The sequence below is a fragment of the Callithrix jacchus genome, chromosome 10, assembly GCF_049354715.1.
Source record: "Callithrix jacchus isolate 240 chromosome 10, calJac240_pri, whole genome shotgun sequence".
NCBI lineage: Eukaryota > Metazoa > Chordata > Mammalia > Primates > Cebidae > Callithrix > Callithrix jacchus.
The window spans coordinates 112,671,571-112,692,319 of NC_133511.1; the positions used below are offsets into that span (position 1 = coordinate 112,671,571).

Below are 20,749 nucleotides of genomic sequence, written 5' to 3' on the forward strand. Positions count from 1 at the left end.
AGATTTCTTCTCTAGGAAGAAATCCTTGCCATACAGTAACTTAGCTTTCCATCTACATAAACCATCATAATAGTCTAGAAAAGTAATGGTGATCATTTCTATTTTCAGTTGTATCAGCTATTTATAATTCTGCAGAGGCAAGATTTGTTTTTCCTTATTTAAGACCATTCTACTCTGTTGGGAAGCTTGTTCTTTGGTTCACTGCTTTGACTACAAATGCAGGCCCTGTTTCCTCAGATGGAAGGCTTACGTAACATTTGGTTTGGCTGGGTGCGGTGGCTCATGCCTATAATCACAGAACTTTGGGAGGCCAAGGCAGAAGAATCATTTGAGGTCAGGTGTTCAAGACCAGTCTGGCCAACATGGTGAAACCCTGCCTCTACTAAAAATACAAAAAAATGAGTCGTATGTGGTGGCACATGCCTGTAATCCCAGTTACTCAGGAGGCTGAGGCACGAGAACCCAGGAGGTGGAGGTTGCAGTGAGCTGAGATCCCGCCACTGCACTCCAGCCGAGGCGACAGAGAACCTGTCTGAAAAACAACAGGCCAGGCACGGTGGTTCACGCCTGTAATCCCAGCACTTTCAGAGGCTGGGGTGGGCAGATCACACTTGAGGTTGGGAGTTCGAGACCAGCCTGACCAAGGAGAAACCTGTCTCTACTAAAAATACAAACAACAACAGACACATGGTTTACTGGCTACCCTTTTCTTAGCATTTTATAGCTTCCATGAAACAAAAATGCCTCAGTTGGCTTCATGTCCTGGAAGAATTATTAAGGAAAAAAACCCTAAAACGTTACAATTTGATACATCCTGGTTTAAATTCAGCCCTGAAAATTCCTGGCTATATCATTCTGAGTAAGTTGTTTAATCAGTCTCACTTTATTTTTAAAACAAGGATGCCGATCCCACCAAAAAATTATGAAAATTAGAACTTCTCCAACAGGCTTGGCAGTCCCTGCTAACCAGTCTGTTCTCCTGTCTTGCTCCCTTACGTGCCCCAGGTACCTTAAACTGACCACTTTCATTTACTACTACATTTACTCTCCCAGCTAGTTTTTGTTTGTTTGTTTGTTTTTCTTATTTTATCAGAAGAATTTTCTTTGTTTTTGAGACGGAGTTTTGCTTATTGCCCAGGCTGGAGTGCAACGGCACCATTTCGGCTCACTGCAACCTCCGCCTCCCAGGTTCAGGTAATTATCCTACCTCAGCCTCTTTTTTTTTTTTTTCTTTTGAGACACAGTCTTGCTCTGTTGTTCAGGTTGGAGTGCAGTGGTGCTATCTCAGCTCCCTGCAACCTCTACCTCCTGGGTTTAAGCAATTCTGCTGCAGTCTCCCAAGTACTGGGATTACAGGCCTGGGCCTCCACACCCAGCTAATTTTTGTAATTTTAGTAGAGATGGGGTTTCACTATGTTGGCCAGGCTGGTCTCCAACTCCTAGCCTCATGTCATCTGCCTGCCTCGGCCTCTGAGGGGTTACTGGGATTATAGGCACGAGCCACCACAGCCAGCCTTTTCTTTTAATATATATTTTAAAGCCTAGTCAAGTGAAGCAGTGGAAGGGGAGAAGAAAAAAATACCTGTAACTGGTTGTGACCAACTAGTAGCAAAAACTGCTGCACTTAGACCAGCAACTACCCCACGAATTTTTCTATAAAGCCCAGTGAGGCTTTTTTTGTTTTTTGGAGACAGGCTCTCACACTGTCACCTAGGCTGGAGTGCAGTGGTGCATGACCATAGGTTACAGCCTCAACCTCCCAGGCTCAAGCAATTGTCCCACCTCAGCCTCCTGGGTAGCTGGGACTATAGGCACACACCAGTTTTTAAATTTTTGTGGAGAGGTCTCACTATATTGTCCAGGGAGGCTGATGTTTTAGTTGGCCTGTTTTAAAGGACTAAATATATATATATTTTTCTCCAGATTTTCAAATCAGAGAGAAGTACTGCTCCTGCTGTATAAAACATGAACTTTGGCTGGGCATGGTGGCTCACGCTTGTAATCCCAGCACTTTGGGAGACTGAGGCAGGTGGATCACGAGGTCAAGAGATCGAGACCATCCTGGTCAACATGGTGAAACCCCGTCTCTACTAAATACACAAAAATCAGCTGGGCATGGTGGTGTGTGCCTGTAATCCCAGCTACTCAGAGGCTGAGGCAGGAGAATTGCCTGAACCCAGGAGGCGGAGGTTGCAGTGAGCCGAGATCGCACCATTGTACTCCAGCCTGGGTAACAAGAGCGAAATTCTGTCTCAAATAAATAAATAAATAAAATAGAATAGAATAAAACATGAACTTGGTGTTAAATATAGTTTTTGTTTTGTCAGTTCATTTGTACTATAATTATATGCTCTGAGAGAGGGAGAGTTTGAAGGCACAGCCCTCTCATCCAGTTGGGAGGTCTGAGTGACTTCACAGAGATGCCACTAGAACTGAATCTTACAGTACAGAAACATGTCACTGGGAAGAGGGGAAGGAGATTTCTAGAAAAGGAAATTACAGTAAAGCCAAGCTTTGCTGAGGTAACAGAGACATGATGGAATATAGGGCTTATGTTCAATGTTTATTTCATTCTAAGGTTGCTTTTTTACCCTAGCATTTTTATAATGATCCCCCAAAGTTCCAGGAAACCCACATTTTTTTTTCTCCAGATGGAGTTTTGCTCTTGTTGCCCAGACTGGAGTGCAATGGTGCAACCTTGCCTTACCACAACCTCCACCTCCTGGGTTCAAGTGATTCTTCTGCCTCGGCCTCCTTGAGTAGCTGAGATTACAGGCTAATTTTTTATTTTTATTCTTTGAGACGGGGTCTCGTTCTGTCACCTAGGCTGGCGTGCAGTGGCGTGATCTCGGCTCACTGCAACCTTGGTTCCACCAAGGAAAACCAGTTTCACAAGTGGCTTACCAGAGAACCCCTTAGTTTTTCGTTTTTTGTTAGAGACAGAGTCTCACTCTATCAATCACCCAGTGCCACAATCTTGGCTCACTGCAATCTCCACCTCCCAGGTTCAAGCAATTCTCCTGCCTCAGCCTCCTGAATAGCTGGAACTACAGGTGTGTGCCTATGACCGGCTAATATTTTTATATTTTAGTAGAGATGGGGTTTCACCATGTTGGTCAGGCTGGTCTTGAACTCCTGGCCTCAAGTGATCTGCCTGCGTTAGCCTCCCAAAGTGTTAGGATTACAGGTGTGGGCCACCACTCCAGGCCTAAATTCGTATGATTTACTGAGTTCATTATTTCTTGTGTTTCTTTTTTTTGAGATGGAGTTTTGCTTGTTCCCCAGCTGGAACAGTATAGTACATTAGCACAATCTCAGTTCAACGCAACCTGTGCCTCCCCGGTCAAGCGATTCTCCTGCCTCAGCTTCCCGAGTAGCTGGGATTACAGGTGTGAGCCGCCTTGCCTGGCTCTTGCATGTGTTTCTTTTATTTTTTATTTTTGAGACGGAGTTTCGCTCTTGTTACCCAGGCTGGAGTGCAATGGCGCGATCTCGGCTCACCGCAACCTCCGCCTCCTGGGTTCAGGCAATTCTCCTGCCTCAGCCTCCTGAATAGCTGGGATTACAGGCACGTGCCACCATGCCCAGCTAATTTTTTGTATTTTTAGTAGAGACGGGGTTTCACCATGTTGACCAGGATGGTCTCGATCTCTTGACCTCGTGATCCACCTGCCTCGGCCTCCCAAAGTGCTGGGATTATAGGCTTGAGCCACCGCGCCTGGCCCGCATGTGTTTCTTAATAGTGCCTACCTGCATTTCCTAACCCCTGAAAATCTTTAGACTTTTATGTTAATAGCTTATAGTAAGACATTATGGAAGATCATAGGTATAGGACTCTGAATAGACCTACAGCTTGGATGCATCAAGACTGGAACAGCTGGACTAGTGTTTTGAGTAATCCCAGGCCTTTGGAGAAATTGCTCAGCCTCCCAACTTGCACAGGCAAAACTGAGGCCTTGGCGTCCTCTGGTGGTAGACTGGTTATCAGAGTCAGACATGCTTCTCAACTAGGAACAGGCAAGCATGAAAGTGCACAGAAGCCACAGGATAAACATAGCACATTTTCCCAGATCATATTTACTTAAAGATTTTTTGGGAGGAAAAAAATAGGCAGCAAACATTTTTATATTAAAACAAATGCAGATAGTAATATTGAATAGTATATAAAATTGACATTACTTTTGAAACAAAGGAAGACACATCGAAGATATTTAAAGCTGAGCTCCTCATGAGCTTCCTAAACCCCAGGAGAGGGAAAAGACCCCTGCACTCTCATTCTGTCTAATATTATCGGTGCTGCTGTTTCGACAGAGAAGTCTCAGAAGCACCAAATTAAGTGCTTACCCATTTGGCAATGTCCCGGTGAGTTATATAAGTAAGTGAAATCACAGGCTTTCTCGTTTTAGAGCATTTTAACCTGCTTTTTAAAAGGCCTGAGTAAATAGAAGCTTTATGCTTGAATTGAATTTTATTTCCTCCTAAAGTGATTTTTTTCTCCCATAAATGTTAACATGCTTAACTGAGGGTATGGCATGTGAGGCAGTCAGTGTCCTAAGACTCATGTGGACTTGGGTTGGCATTCCCAGACATGGAGTTACAAATATACTTTCCAATGTGGTTGTCATCAGAAATGCAAAACTACTCACCTTCGGCTATAATAACAAAAAGGAAACAAAACAAAAACTGAAGAACATAAGATTACATACATAAGATCATATAAGAACCGTATGGTATAATCTAAGGACTGGCAAATTCTTGGCTCTCAGAGAAGGGGGCTACTCCTGCAGTATCTGCTTTTCGTATTTTATGTGAAAACAAGAATTGCCTTTGGGGAAAAAAGTGCCATTATACTTCCTTTCCAAATCTTGCTTATTTTCTGCAATTGTCCTTTTCCTTGTTGTTGCTGACCTTTATCTTATTTTTTTTTTCAGGCAGCCTCTTCAGCTAGCGTAGGTCAGAGGCTCCCTGTCGGTGACATTTTATTACTGAGGGGCAGATCCTCACACAGACTTTCTAGGGCAACACAGCAACATATGTCCTTTTCTTGAAGTATGAGAGACAAGGTCAATGAAGTGTGCTTAGAAGCACACTAGGAGGCAGATTCTGGCGCATGCTACTGACTTTCTAGAGTCTACCCAAGAAAAGGTCATTCATAACCTCCTATATAGTTTAACTTAGTGATTTTGTTAAGTTTTAAAGAATTATTTCTTATTCTTCTTGGAATTCTACTCTTCATTTTACAGAGCCTTAAACTGAGACTCAAAAATCACATGACAAAGTGTCCATACCTTCAGGAAAATACAGCTTTTTTCCCCCTTCTGGTTAAGTAAAATAAGAATCTGGAGCAAAAATATCCCATTTCAGAATAACTAAAAGGGGAGTATCAGGGATAAGTTATGTTGTGCTGGAAAAAAGAACAAAAAAGGCAGACACCAAACACCTCCATTTTCCCAAGATTAAATGATTATTAAAAAAGCGCGCCACGCTGTATAGAAATCAGCATTCTCTCCCATAATTCTGTGCATCTGGGACTATAGAAATGTCACTGTCCCTGCCCCACGTCTTCAAATTAACATTTTCAGGTCACAACAGTAAGTCTTCCCAAAGGGGACCTTCCGGAAAAACAAGCTATTTCCTCGGCTCATATTCCCCTGGAAAACAAAACAAAACACAAGTAATATCTAGCGAGAAGATGAGATCAGCCAATCCAAATCAGCACTGGAAGGCATGACTTAAATGACCAGGACAAAACTGGGACTATCACTACAGAACAAGGATTTGTATTCTCTGAAAGGCTGAGCTACTATGGAACTAACTACAGTTTCTTCTCATTAATAGGTTCTTTCGCTGGGCAGACAGAATGCCCAGATTGGATTCTGGCTTTGTCACTGTCATTGGGTTATCAAATGAGTCACTTAGAACAGTGCCTAACATTCAGTAAGTGCTAGCTTTCATTTACTTCTTTTTCTTTTTTGAGATGGTATCTCTGTTGCCCAGGCTGGAGTGTGTGTGCAATCTCGGCTCACTGCAACCTCTGCCTCCCGGGTTCAAGCGATTCTTCTGCCTCAGCCTCCCAAGTAGCTGGGACTACAGGCATGTACCACCATGCCCAGCTAAGTTTTGTATTTTTAGTAGAAGCGGGTTTCACCATATTGGCCAGGCTGGTCTCAAACTCCTGACCTCAAGTGATCCGCCCACCTTGGCCTCCCAAAGTGCTGGGATTATAGGTGTGATTCACCACAGCTGGCCTATTTATTTATTTTTATTTATTTATTTTTCTTGAGACAAAGTTTTGCTCTTTTTGCCCAGGCTGGAGGGCAATGGCCTGATCTCAGCTCACCGCGACCTCTACCTCCAAGTTCAAGAGATTCTCCTGCCTCAGCCTCCTGAGTAGCGGGGATTATAGGCATGCACCACCACACCTGGCTAGTTTTTGTATTTTTAGTAGAGACAGGGTTTCTCCATGTTGGTCAGACTGGTCTCGAACGCCTGACCTCAGGTGATCTAGCTGCCTCAGCCTCCCAAAGTTCTCAGATTACAGGCGTGAGCCACCGCACACAGCCTGGCCTATTTATTTATTAATGAAATGGGATCATGTTTCAAAGGATTACTTATAAAATCTTATAATCAAAGTAATAACAACCTGGACATCATAGCAAGACCCCATTTCTACAAGAAATTTAAAAACTAAAGGCCAGGTGCTATGGCTTATACCTGTAATCCCAGCACTTTCAGATACCAAGGGAGGAGGATCAGTTGAGCTCAGGAATTTGAGACCAGCCTGCACAACATGGTGAAACCTTGTTGCTACAAAAAAATACAAAAAATTGGCCAGGCATGGTGGCTCATGCCTGTAATCCCAGCACTTTGGGAGGCTGAGGCAGGCGGACCATCTGAAGTCAGGAGTTCGAGACTAGCCTGACTAACAAGGTGAAACCCTGTCTCTACTAAAAATACAAAATTAGCCAGGTGTGGTGGCGGGTGCTCGTAATCCCAGCTACTCAGGAGGCTGAGGCAGGAAAATCACTTGAACCCGGGATGCAGAGGTTGCAGTGAGCCAAGATCGCACCATTGCACTCCACTCTGGGCGACAGAGCAAGACTCCGTCTCAAAAACAAAAAACAAAAACCAAAAAACCCCCAAAATTAGCTGAGCTTGGTATTGTGTGCCTGTAGTCCCAGCTACCTGGGAGGCTCAGGTGGGAAGATCACTGGAGCCAGAGACTTCAGCTGGGAGGCAGACATTGTAGTCAGCCAAGATCATGCCACTGTGCTCCAGCCTGTGACAAAGCAAAACACTTTCAAAAAAAAGAAAAATGAACTGGGGGTGGTGGCAGCATGCCTGTAGTCCTACCTACTTGGGAGGCTGAGATAGGAGGACTGCTTTAGCCCAGGAGTTTGAGGTTGTAGTGAGTCGTGATGGCACCACTACACACCAGCCTGGGTGACGGAGACTGTCTCCATAAAATAAAAAAGTAAATAAAAATAAAGGAATAATGTTGTGTGTGCAACTGAGTACACTCTGGAGTATAAATCCCAGTCTTCCCAAATATACACCATGTGACCTTGGGTTATGTAATTTGCACTAAACTGCTCTAAGCCCCAGTTTCTTCATATGTAAAATGGGTGATTAAGAATGACACCTATCCTCACACAGCTGTTCCGAGGATTATATGTGCTGATGTAAGAAAAGCTCTTAGCACTGTATCTGATATACAGTAAATGTCAAATCAAGATTTGCTGTTGTTGTAAGCACCTACAGGAACAACTGTTCCTAGGGAAAGTGTCTGACATCCTAATCCATTCTCTATCTGCTTTCTTCTTGTAACGGGGTTAGTAAGAAAAGGAAGGAAAAAAATAGCCTTTTTTTTCCACTTAAACAGGGACCACACAGGGAGACTGTCCAACAGAGGATAAAATAGGGGGTAAAACTCAGAATGAAACGTACAATGTTCATGGTAGGTCCATACTGAAATCATTCAAGTATTCTAGCTTGGATTCACAGAGGGGCTTTGTGGGCACACTGAGCAAGAGCAACTACAAACAACACTTAGGCCTTTTCATTCAGATTTCAAAGGCCTTTTTAAATATATCACTAGTGCTATAAAATAATGCAACAAAGAGCTTCTTTATAAACTTTCTTCTGCAGTCTTTTAAAAAGTGGATCCCCCTTTAAAAACAGCTTTAAACTGATAGCCATTTTAAGTGATCCTGTGCTAAATTTAGCCCACAGCCAATCCATTTGTTGCTGTTGTTTTTTTGAGATGGAGTCTTTTTTTTTTTTTTCTTGAGATGGTCTCTCACTCTGTCACCCAGACTGGAATGCAATGGCACGATCTCGCATTGCAACCTCCGCCTCCCAAATTCAAGCAATTTTCCTGCCTCAGTCTCCCAAGTAGCTGGGACTACAGGTGCATGCTGCCATGCCCGGCTAATTTCTTTTGTATTTTAGTAGGGTTTCACTGTGTTGCTCAGGCTGGTCTTCAACTCTTCACTTCAAGTGATCTTCCTGCCTTGGCCTCCCAAAGTGCGGGGATTACAGGCATGAGCCACTGTGCCTGGCCTACTGTTTTTTGAGACACATCTGGCTGGGTAGCCCAGGCTGGCTTCAACCTCCTGGACTCATATGATTCTCTGAGCTCAGCTTCCTGAGTAACTGGAATTATTGGTGTGAGCCACTATACCTGGCCATTATTTTATTTTCCTTTCTTTTTGGCGGGGGGAGGATACAGAGTCTCACTGTCACCCAGGCTTAAGTTCAGTGGTGCAGTCTTGACTCACTGCAGCCTTAACCTCCCGGGCTCAGGTGATCCTCCCACCTCAGCCTCCTGGGTACTTGGGACTATAGGTGCTTTGCCTGGCTAAATTTTTGTATTTTCTGTAGCGATGAGGTTCCATCGCTACAAAAAAGACGAAGTTTCACCATGTTGCCCAGACTGGTCCCAAACTCCTGGGCTCAAGCAATTTGCCTATTTGGCCATTTCAAGTGCTAAAATTACAAGCAGGAGCCACTCACCCAGCACATTATTTTAGCACTGAGCCCACTGTTTTATTTTCCAGTAAAGCTTTGCCTAGGTAATAAAGAACTTGTTGTTGCAGATCATACACCTCACAGTAGTAACAAACCCTAAATTTGTACATAGGCAAAATCATCCACTAAAAACTCTATAAGGATGAGACCAGCTCTGTCAATACCACTGTGACAAACAATTGGTTATAAAAGGTGAGTCTGGGAAAAAAAAAAATTTAAAATCAAGGCCATGATTTTACTACCTGGATCAATATACAATTATCTACCTGGATCATATTTCTAAGTTGAATGTGAGCACTCAATTGGCTTCTAGATCTCATCTAGGGATTCTTTCTTCTTCATTACTCCTGCTCTTGATTTCTAAACATCACATTTTACTGTTATGCCAAAGTGAAACATAGAGCATAGTAAAGTATACATTCGCTGGCAGCTAGAGTGACCTACAAGAGTTAACTTGGGATTCCAGAGACATTATTTAAGAAAACAAACGAAAATTTAAAAAAATGAGACAGAGAAAAAGAAATACCTCTTTTTGTAGCATGCACCAACAATCTATCCATGATGTATATATTGGGGAGTAAGGAGGGCATCCACCAGCAAGACTAAAATAGAAAAAAACGTGAGCTTTTCATGTTACTAGTACTCAAACATTCTCTCATGACTTTGATTAACCTTGTCAAAATACTCTTCGGCATAGAAGATTCCCTGAGAGATCATTTTGTTCAATGAAACAAATCAATATTGGAGCAGAGGAGAGATCAAGAATCCAAAGAAGAATTCCTCCCCTATATTTATGTTTCAAATCAACAAACATAAACTTCAACCTTAATTTCTAAAACATTCAGACTTTTCATTTGTGGACAAATGAAACTCCAAAACACAGCATTTAGACTAAAGAGCAGGGAAAGGTAGCTGGGCATGGTGGCTCATGCCTGTAATCCGAGCACTTTGTGGGGCTGAGGTGGGCAGATCACCTGAAGTCAGGAGTTCAAGACCAGCCTGGCCAACATGGTAAAACCCCATCTCTACTAAAAATTCAGGTCAGGCGCAGTGGCTCAAGCCTGTAATCCCAGCACTTTGGGAGGCTGAGGCGGGTGGATCACGAGGTCAAGAGATGGAGACCATCCTGGTCAACATGGTGAAACCCCGTCTCCACTAAAAATACAAAAAATTAGCTGGACATGGTGGTGCGTGCCTGTAATCCCAGCTACTCAGGAGGCTGAGGCAGGAGAATTGCCTGAACCCAGGAGGCGGAGGTTGTGGTGAGCCGAGATCGCGCCATTGCACTCCAGCTTAGGTGACAGTAAGAACCTGTCCTCCTCCCCAAAAAAGGCCGGGTCCAGTGGCTCACAACTGTAATACCAGCACTTTGGGAGGCCGAGGCAGGCAAATCACGAGGTCAGGAGATAGAGACCATCCTGGCCAACATGGTGAAACCCCATCTCTACTAAAAATACAAAACTTAGCTGGGTGTGGAGGCGCATGCCTGTATTCCCAGCTACTCAGGAGGCTGAGGCATGAGAATTGCTTGAACCCGGGAGGCGGAGGTTGCAGTGAGCTGAGATTGAGCCACCGCACTCCAGCTTGGCAACAGAGTGAGACGTCTCCAAAAAAGGAGAGCAAGGAAAGGGACTTTAAAAACTAACTGGTATTTACAAAGAAACTAAATATGACAATAGATGTAAACAGTGAATATATGTGTTCCTACTGAGATGTAATCACTTCATCTTGAAAAAACTGTAAATAATAATAATACATTAATTCATCCTTCAAGTATACACTGGGCTAAAACATGGCAGTTGCTCTCCATATCAGAAAACATCACAGCTTGCCGAGTAAAAGGAAACAAAACCAGAAAATGTAATATGTAAGGTACCATATGGGAATAGAATTTTGCATTAAATAAAAAGGCAGGCGGGGTGCAGTGGCTCACGCCTGTAATCCCAGCACTTTGGGAGGCCAAGGCGGGTGGATCACGAGCTCAAGAGATCGAGACCATCCTGGTCAACAAGGTGAAACCCCGTCTCTACTGAAAAAAAAAAAAAAAAAAAAAAAAAAAAAAAATTAGCCGGGCATGGTGGTGTGTGCCTGTAGTCCCAGCTACTCAGGAGGCTGAGGCAGGAGAATTGCTTGAACCCAGAAAGCAGAGGTTGCGGTGAGCCGAGATCGTGCCATTGTACTGGGTAACAACAGTGAAACTCCGTCTAAAAAAATAAGGCAAGGCTGGGTGCAGTTGCTCATGCCTGTAATCCCAGCACTCTGGGAGGCCAAGGTGGGTGGATCACCTGAGGTCAGGAGTTCAAGACCAGCCTAGCCAACATGGCGAAACCCTGTCTCTACTAAAAATACAAAAATTAGCCAGGCATGGTGGTGGGCGCCTGTAGTCTCAGCTACTCTGGAGGATGAGGCAGGAGAATCACTTGAACTTGGGAGGTAGAGGCTGCAGTGAGCCGAGATCACATCACTGCACTCCAGCCTGGGCGACAGAGCGAGACTCTTGTCTCAAAGAAATGAAAAACAAAAAGGCAAAATTTTGGCTGGGCCTGGTGGCTCATGCCTATCATCCCAGCACTTTGGGAGCCCAAGGTGGGCAGGAGTTCGAGACCAGCCTAGTCAACATGGTGAAACCCCATCTCTACTAAAAATACAAAAAAATTAGCCAGGCATGGTGGTGAGTGCCTGTAATCCCAGCTACTCAGGAGGCTGAGGCAGGAGAATCATTTGAACCTGGGAGGTAGAGGTTGCATTGAGCCGAGATGGTACCACTACACTATAGCTTGGGCAACCGAGTGAGACTCCATCTCAAAAACAAAAACAAAAAGACAAAATTTTGCCCAACTCAGTAGAGTCACTTGGCATCTAGAACTTGGAAATCAGTGGAGTCTACCACTATACCGACATCCCTTCTAACCAATACAGAGAAAAGGTCATGAAACTTTCCACTCACTAAATATCCTAATTCTGGTTCTTTAAAACTCACTTTCTCCATAAAGCCCCTAGAAAAAACAGGTATGGGTGTTATTAAATTCCTGATACCTCTTTTGTCACTTTCATCCTAAAGAAGACAAAGATTTAAAATAACCACATGTTGGCTGGGCGTGGTGGCTCACCCCTGCAATCGCAGCACTTTAAGATGCTGAGGCAGGAGAATCACTTGAGCCTAGAAATTCGAGACCAGCCTGGGCAACAAAGTAAGACCCCATTTCTCCACAAAATAAAATAATTAGCTAGGCATGGTGGCAGGCACATGTACTCCCAACTACTTGGGAAGCTGAGATGGGAGGATCACTTGAGCTCAGAAGTTCAAGGCTGCAGTGAGCTAGGACCTCACCACCACATTGCAGCCCTATTTCTAAATAAATTAACAATAGCCCAGCATGGTAGCACATGCCTATAATCATAGCTTCTTGGGAAGCTGAGGCACAAGAATTGCTTGAACCCAGGAGGTTGCAATGAACTCCAGCCCAGGTAACAGAGCAAGATTCTATCTCAAAAAAAAAAAATCTACAAAAAATAATAATTGGCTGGGCACAGTGGCTCATGCCTATAATCCCAGCACTTTGGGAGGCCAAGGCAGGGGGATGACTTGAAGTCAGGAGTTTGAGACCAGCTTGGCCTAAAGGGTGAAACCCTGTCTCTACTAAAAATACAAAAATATTAACCAGGTGTTGTGGCACATGCTTGTAATCCCAGCTACTCAGGAGGCTGAGGCAGGAGAATCACTTGAACCTAGGAGGCGGAGGTCGCAGTGAGCCAAGATGGTGCTACTGCATTCCAGCCTGGGCAACAGAGCAAGACACCATCTCAAAAAAAAATAGTAATTAAGGGGCCAGGCGCGGTGGCTCATGCCTGTAATCCCAGCACGTTGGGAGGCCAAGGTGGGTGGATCATGAGGTCAAGAGATCGAGACCATCCTGGTCAACATGGTGAAACCCTATCTCTACTAAAAATACAAAAATAAAAAAAAAAATTAGCTGGGCATGGTGGCACGTGCCTGTAATCCCAGCTACCTGGGAGGCTGAGGCAGGATAATTGCCTGAACCCAGGAGGCGGAGGTTGCGGTGAGCCAAGATCGCGCCATTGCACTCTAGCCTGGGTAACAAGAGCGAAACTCCATCTCAAAAAAAAAAAAAGTAGTTAATTAATACAAATTGAGGCTGCTGCTGCATAGGGCATACAGAGAAAAAAATTAGGAATCTCATAATGATATCAATTATACTTTTCTTTCCCCACCTTTTTTTTTTTTAAATACCAACTAGAGATTGATACTGATCTTTCATCTTTCCTAAATTTCTACAAGGCTGCTCCACCTGTCAGCATACAGTCAGCCGCCTACTAGAATAAGAAATAAAAGTACTTACCCACAGTTGTTGACAGCCATAAGATTGGAGACAAGCACAAAGGGATAGGTCAACATACTGGCAAAAAACTGTAAAATGAAAAAAAGGCAGCTGTTATTAGGTTATTTGTAACCTTTATTCTCCTTTCCTTTGCCTCACAGGTCTATAGTGCCACTGTGGTGAGACACTCTAACTAACACTTGCCTCGCTTCCTCAGTACCCTGGAAAGACTGTTAGATTTTTGAGCCTGGAGATGCTTCTTCCTCTTAACACACCACTGCATCCAACATTTTAACAAAAAGCCGGAAGACTTCTCTGATCCTGAGCAGCCGGTACTAGAGGTGCACACCTCCATGCCTGGCTATGTTTTTTTTTTTTTTTGAGACGGAGTTTCGCTCTTGTTACCCAGGCTGGAGTGCAATGGTGTGATCTCGGCTCACTGCAACCTCCGCCTCCTGGGTTCAGGCAATTCTCCTGCCTCAGCCTCCCGAGTAGCTGGGATTACAGGCACGCGCCACCATGCCCAGCTAATTTTTTTAAATTTTAGTAGAGACGGGGTTTCACCATGTTGACTAAGATGGTCTCGATCTCTTGACCTCGTGATCCACCTGCCTCGGCCTCCCAAAGTGCTGGGATTACAGGCTTGAGCCACTGTGCCCGGCCTTTTTTTTTTTTTTTTTTTTTTAACTTCTTGAAGAAATGGAGTCTTGTTCAGTTGCCCAGGCTGGTCTCAAACTCTTGACCTCAAGTGATCCTCCTGCCTTGGCCTCCCAAAGTGCTGGGTTTACAGGCGTGAGCCACCATGTCTGGCCTGAACAATATTATTTAATAGGAAAGGCATATTCCCTATGAAAGCTGAGCAGTACCAAACCATGTGGGCTGTGAGGCAGGGGCTCTGTCTTATTCTCTTTTTTTTTTTCTTTGAGATGGAGTATTGCTCTGTTGCCCAGGATGGAGTGCAGTGGCATGATCTCAGCTGACTGCAGCCTCCACCTCCCAGGTTCCAGTGATTCTCCTGCCTCAGCCTCCCAGGTAGCTGGGATTATAGGCACATGCCACCATACTTGGCTAACTTTTTTTTTGTAGTAGAGATGGGGTTTCATCATGTTGGTTAGGCTGGTCTTGAACTGCTGACCTCAGGGGATACGCCCACTTCACCCTCCCAAAGTGCTAGGATTACAGGCATGAGCCACCGCAACTGGCCAAAAACTGAGTTATTCTTACCTTTGATAAATACAACAAATTTGAGGGAGATGTCCCACTGAGACATCTGGTTATCTTAAAGCAGTAATGACACAGGCCAGATTTCAAAGGAAAACAAAACAAAACATAACTATTCCTATAAGGTTGAAAGGATTTTTAAAAACTCACTCCTGTGACAGCTTGAGAATAACTCTTCATTTCATTCATGGTAGAAACCTAAAACATAAAAACAGCCTTAAATTAATTGCCTACAACCCTACAACAGATCAATATATTCTTTTCTCCTTTTCTTTCTTTCAGACAGGATCTCACTCTCTCACCACCACACCCAGCTAATTCCAAAGTATTTTTTCTTTTTTTTGAGACAGAGTTTCACTCTTGTCGCCTAAGCTGGAGTGCAATGGTGTGATCTAGGCTCACTGCAACCTCTGCCTCCCAGGTTCAAGAGATTCTCCTGCCTCAGTATCCCAAGTAGCTGGGATTATAGGCATATGCCACCATGTCCAGCTAATTTTGTATTTTTAGTAGAGACAGGGTTTCTCCATGTTGGTCAGGCTAGTCTCAAACTCCTGACCTCAGGTGAGTCACCTGCCTCGGCCTCCCAAAGCACTGGGATTACAGGCATGAGCCACTGTGCCCGGCTTCAAAGTATTCTTTAAGAGATGTTATCTTTTTTTTTTTTTGAGATGGGGTCTCCCTATGTTTGCCCAGGCTAGTCTCAAACTCCTGGGCTCAGAAGATCTTCCTACCTTGATCTCTTAAAGTGCTGAGATTACAGGTGTGAGGCACCATGCCCAGCTAAGAGATAGTGTCTTGCTATGTTGCCTAGGCTGGTTTCAAATTCCTGAGCTCAGGCAATCCTCCCACCTAAGCCTCCTGAGTTGCTGGGATTATAGGCTAGAGCTACTATGCCTGGCTCTCCATGCCTAAATGTCTATCTCTAAATTATCAGTTTGATAGCTTGAAAATTATTATTTCTTTGAGACAGGATCTGATCTCTTTCTGTTGCCCAGGCTGGAAGTACAGTAGTGAGATCACAACTCACTGCTATCTCACAGCCTTGATCTCCTGGGCTCAAGTGATCTTCCCACTTCGGCCTCTCAAAGTGTTGGGATTACAGGCATGAATTACCACACCTGGCTAAAATTAATTTTGAGGACAAAACCATAAAACACTGATTGTTAGAATAATAAGGCAGTGGTCAAAATGATCAACCTGACACAACATTAACAGACAAATTCTTATTATACTAAAAGGCTTTAGGAATGAATGTAAAAGGATTTCAAATAAAAAAGAAAATGAGATTGATAAACTTTTCCTGTCCTAGAAATATAGTCCCTGGAAAACCATATTTATAGTACATCTAAGGGAAAATTCACTACCTTTGTCCACAGCTAGCTTTCTACCAGATATGTTGAAGAAAATCCCTCCCTATACTCAAGAAGTTTACAACATGGATTTAGTTACATATCCCGTGATGTGTTCTATTTTTCACCATGCTATGGAGCTGCCTATGTACAAGAGGCCCCACAAATGCTAACAACTTCTAGATTAATACTGAGTCTCAAAGGCTGAGGTTTCTAGAAAGCCCAATATAGGCACCCCCTTAATAGTCCAGATTAGATGAAAATCCCCAGATATACCATAAAGATGTTCTGCTTTCCCAGGTTCTCTAAAGTTTAGGAATCAGTAAAGAAGTCATCCCTTTAAAGCCCTGAACAAACACACGGCTGAATCTCTTGAATTACTTTGTCACACCTTAGGGACTTTTAAGGTGATCATGCTATAGTAAACAGTATGGGTCATTTCATTAGCATTTGAACATTTGATTGATAATTTTTAGCTATAGAATTGTTCAGTCTGGCATGTAGCAAACTGTCATCTTACTTTTTTTTTTAATTCAGTCTCCATAGCGACTGTCAAAAATTACCAGTGCCAACTATATTTCAAGTCATCATGGTGAGGTATTGGGAAAAGTTTTCAATTAGCAATATTCACGCTTCGGATAAACCTTACTGGCTACAATACTGCCACTTTGCAAAGCTTGTCATCTTACTTTAAAAGCTAATCTAGATGCCAGATTAAGGCCAAGGACAGCACATCTCACCAAGGTCACAACCTACCCCACTGTCCAGTGCATAGGTATTGACGAGGTAGGCCAGTGAGTTACACAGCCACAAAGAAAGGATGTCACCTAGAAGGCGAGGAACAAGACCCCTACATGAAGAAACAATAAAAATAAGAACCAAAATATATGATCAGTAAAAAGACAAGCTCTTGAATACAAACACTTCTCAAATAATTAGACATCACAAAACATTCTAGGGAAGTAAAAAAGATAGTATCAAACACCAGAATCCAGTCCTCATACCTAGCTCATTCTCGTTAACACAGCTGTACTTGAAGCTGATTTCCAGTAACTTTTGTTTTTATGTTTAAAATGCAGGTCAGCTATACCCTCAATGGCTCACCTTACTATTTATAACTATAAGCAGAGAGGCAAAAGATTTGCGAGGTACTTTGCAGAAGAGACTTAAATATTGTTTTGCTTTGACTAACTTAAAAAATGGTTTTGCTAAACTGTCTGATATTCAAATTTGGCAGAGCAAAAGAGAAAAATTACAAAGCAAGAATGATCCCAAGTATAGATATAGATGAAAGGCATCAAAATCACATTTATAGCGTCTGGGTGACCTAGGTGAGGCAGCATGGAATAGTGGGAAGAACATTTCCCCACGGACTGAAGACTGGGATGAAATGCCAGCTCCAGCACGCATCAGCGATGTGTGAGGCAGCAGATAAGACTCTGGGAGCATCACTGAGTTTTATTCTCTAAAGTGATACTAATTATAGCTGCCCTGCCTATCTCCCAGGGTATTTATGATATTCAAAATCCATATGTGAAGGTACCCTAAAAATTAAAAAAAAAAAACCATTTAGGTTAATATAAAATTTTTCTTCATAGAAGAATGAGGGTAGGCTGGGCGCGGTGGCTCAAGCCTGTAATCCCAGCACTTTGGGAGGCCGAGGTGGGTGGATCACGAGGTCAAGAGATCGAGACCATCCTGGTCAACATGGTGAAACCCCGTCTCTACTAAAAATACAAAAAATTAGCTGGGCATGGTGGCGCGTGCCTGTAATCCCAGCTACTCAGGAGGCTGAGGCAGGAGAATTGCCTGAACCCGGGAGGCGGAGGTTGCGGTGAGCCGAGATCGTGCCATTGCACTCCAGCCTGGGTAACAAGAGCGGAACTCCGTCTCAAAATAAAAAAAAGAAGAATGAGGGTAGTAGTCTAAATCCTTCCAAAGTAAATTCAAGCCTTGCAAAGACTTAACTCTTTTAGGGTAAGGAAATACAAGTTAAGATGATTTCCCCATTTTAAAAAATTTAATTTTTTCTCATTTTTATTATCTACATAGAATTGGGAGTTTACCATAAGGGCAGAAACTTGGAATTGACTCCTTTGTTAGAAAAAGAAATTCCTTATTTCAATTTTTTTTTTTTTTTTTTTTTTTTTTGAGACAGTCTCACTCTGTCACCCAGGCTGGAGAGCAGTGGCTCAGTCTCAGCTCACTGCAACGTCCGCCTCCCGGGTTCAAGCGATTCTCCTGCCTCAGCCTCCCGAGCAACTGGGATTATAGGCATGTACCACCACACCCAGCTAATTTTTATATTTTTTAGTAGAGGCGGGATTTTACCATGTTGACTAAGCCGGTCTTGAACTCCTGACCTCAGGTGATCCGCCCTCCTCGACTTCCCAAAGTGCTGGGATTGCAAGCATGAGCCACCACGCCCAGCCTCAAATGTTTTAAGTATCTAGAAGCAAAGATTTGGGATCTTTACAAGAGAATTCTGGTCATATGGGGCCTAAATATGCCTTTCTGCAGAGAAAAAAGAAAATAAATGAGGGGCCTAAATAGAATGTAACATGAGATAAGTCCAGGGAGTACATTTTCCCCAGGGACTGAATAAAGATTCACTGTCCTCATTTTCAGGAAAAATTTCTCACACAGAAATTACATACTAATCAACATTTACTCACGCGAAAAATCCTAGGATGCCCTCTTCCCGATAGATGGTTACTATGGAATCACAAAGTCCACTACGTACACAAGAAGGAAAAGTAAAATACATTAAGATTCTTTTGGAGCTATAAACAAAATAATTTCAATTATCACTTTGGACAAGGTCAAATCTACAACCTCCTTCCCCCACACTTTCCTAGCACCCTTTAGTCTGCAAAGATAGCTAAATTTAGAGATAGAAGTGAAGCTAGTTCACGTCCGAGTCATGGCCCCAGGAAAAAGAAACAAAACTGAAGCTAGTAACTCCTAGGGGTGTAGCGAAATGGAGTCTGGGGCTCTGCAACTTACTCTGCAATCCTAGGTAGGCTACAAAACCTGCCTGGGCCTATTTTCTCCTATTTTACTGGTTTTTGTGCCGATTAAATGATAGGAAATACAAATTTGTTCTACAAACTGTAAGGTATTATAAAAATACAAAGTAGCATTATTCTAGTACTTTGGCTTCAAAAGATCTCCTGAGTATATGAAAACAAAAACACTTACCAGTACTTGGATTCTCTGCCAATGAATTGTACCATAGATCTGAGAGTGATCACTGTGGAACATAGAGAAAAGATGTGTAAAACTAGGTTAAGACCAGACGCGGTGGCTAACACCTGTAATCCCAGCAGTTTGGGAGGCCGTGGCAGGCGGATCATCTGAGGTCAGGAGTTTGAGACCAGCCTGACCAACATGGTGAAACCCCCATCTCTACTAAAAATAAAAAATTAGCCGGGTGTGGTGGCATGCACCTGTAATCCCAGCTACTCGCTGAGACAGGAAAACTGCTTGAAGCAGGGAGGCAGAGATTGCAGTGAGCCGAGATCATGCCATTGTACTCCAGCCCGGGCAACAAGAGCAAAACTCTGTCTCAAAAAAAAATAAAAAATAGAAAGAAAAGAAAAAACTATGTTAAGATAGATTTTGACAGCCCTGGGAGAAAAGATTTTCTTCCACCTAAAGACATTTTGCTACCTGGATAAATTTGATAAAAGCAAAAACAAGCAAGCAAACAAAAACATGCAGGCAAGGCATTTTAGTCAACTGCCAGTCAACCTATCTAAAGTGGTCAGGAGAGATCAAGTTATAAAAGAAAGGTAAGAAATCAGATTTCAGTTGTCAACTGCAAACATACCATGGAAGGGATGTGTGATGAGAGTAGCAGCAGAACGAGCGATCATCTCTCGAGTTGTCTAGAAACAATCAACACACACTTCTGAAATCTAAATAAATGACATTCAAATGCCTGTGAGAAGGAACATGGGTGGATATCATGGTATAGGATGAAAAAATGAATGACACAGCCCTCCTGTCCTGGCTGGAGTCAAGAAGAGTGGTTTGAACCAGATGCGACAGATCTCGTTCTCATTTTATCATACTTTTCACTCATGGATTTTAATGTTCTATTATATTTACCTCTCAAAATTTCTCTGCAAAGCAGACTTCTGTTGTTTTCTCAATTTTGCAGGTAAGAGAAACAGTAAGGAAACAGGGAAGGTCCCAACAAATAGTCATTAAGCTAAAATAAAAAATATGAGGCCTTTATTGGTACTTTTCTTTTGAGACGAGTCTCTTTCTGTCGCCCAGGCTGGAATACAGCGGCCTCATCTTGGCTCACTGCAACCTGTGCTTCCCAGGTTCAAGCAATTCTCTTGCCTCAGTCTCCTGAGTAGCTGAGATTACAAGCATGTACCACCATGCCCAGCTAATTTTTGTATTTTTAGTAGACATGGTGTTTCACCATGTTGGTCAGGCTGGTCTCTAACACCTGATCTTGTGATCCACTCACCTTGGCCTCCCAAAGTGCTGGGATTACAGGTGTGAGCCACTGTGCCTGGCCTTACTGAAATTATTAAGTTGCTCTCTTATTGGTAAATGATTTTGGAGAGCCTGATATCCGTTCTAGACAAATGGCAGGCTTCACTTAGTCTCTACCCACATTTTTGGGAGATGAGAAAAACTTTGTTTTGTGACTACAATCCAGTAACTGTGCGGTATCTTAGAGCTGCTGTGTTTTTCTTAATTTATCTTTCTATTCTATGACTCTAAGGAAGTAATACAGAAAATTAAATTGTAATCCTTGCATTTAGGTTCTGGGATTGTAAATGTAGC

General features: G+C 43.1%; 1 protein-coding gene and 1 non-coding gene across 7 annotated transcripts in view; both read right to left on the reverse strand.

Moving 5' to 3' along the window:
- Positions 1-4,061: 4,061 nt before the first annotated feature.
- The window catches only part of MTCH2 (mitochondrial carrier 2), a 28,683-nt gene continuing 11,995 nt past the window's right edge, over positions 4,062-20,749 (reverse strand). For 4 of the 6 annotated variants that reach the window (XM_078341048.1, XM_017978122.4, XM_017978121.4 and 1 more), the window contains 8 exons: positions 19,773-19,830; positions 19,142-19,193; positions 18,616-18,675; positions 16,697-16,790; positions 14,742-14,789; positions 13,392-13,459; positions 9,557-9,632; positions 4,062-5,651 (listed from right to left, as the gene is read on the reverse strand). In XM_078341048.1, the coding sequence (XP_078197174.1) occupies positions 5,565-5,651; positions 9,557-9,632; positions 13,392-13,459; positions 14,742-14,789; positions 16,697-16,790; positions 18,616-18,675; positions 19,142-19,193; positions 19,773-19,818 (531 nt within the window). In that variant the 5' untranslated portion in view covers positions 19,819-19,830 and the 3' untranslated portion in view covers positions 4,062-5,564. Of the gene's footprint in view, positions 5,652-9,556; positions 9,633-13,391; positions 13,460-14,741; positions 14,790-16,696; positions 16,791-18,615; positions 18,676-19,141; positions 19,194-19,772; positions 19,861-20,749 lie in introns of all 6 variants that reach the window. The other 2 variants (XM_035262681.3, XM_035262679.3) reach the window with 2 other exon arrangements.
- Positions 16,478-16,618, reverse strand: LOC118145863 (U4 spliceosomal RNA). The gene has a single exon (XR_004731358.2). It is a non-coding gene; the product is annotated as a U4 spliceosomal RNA (small nuclear RNA).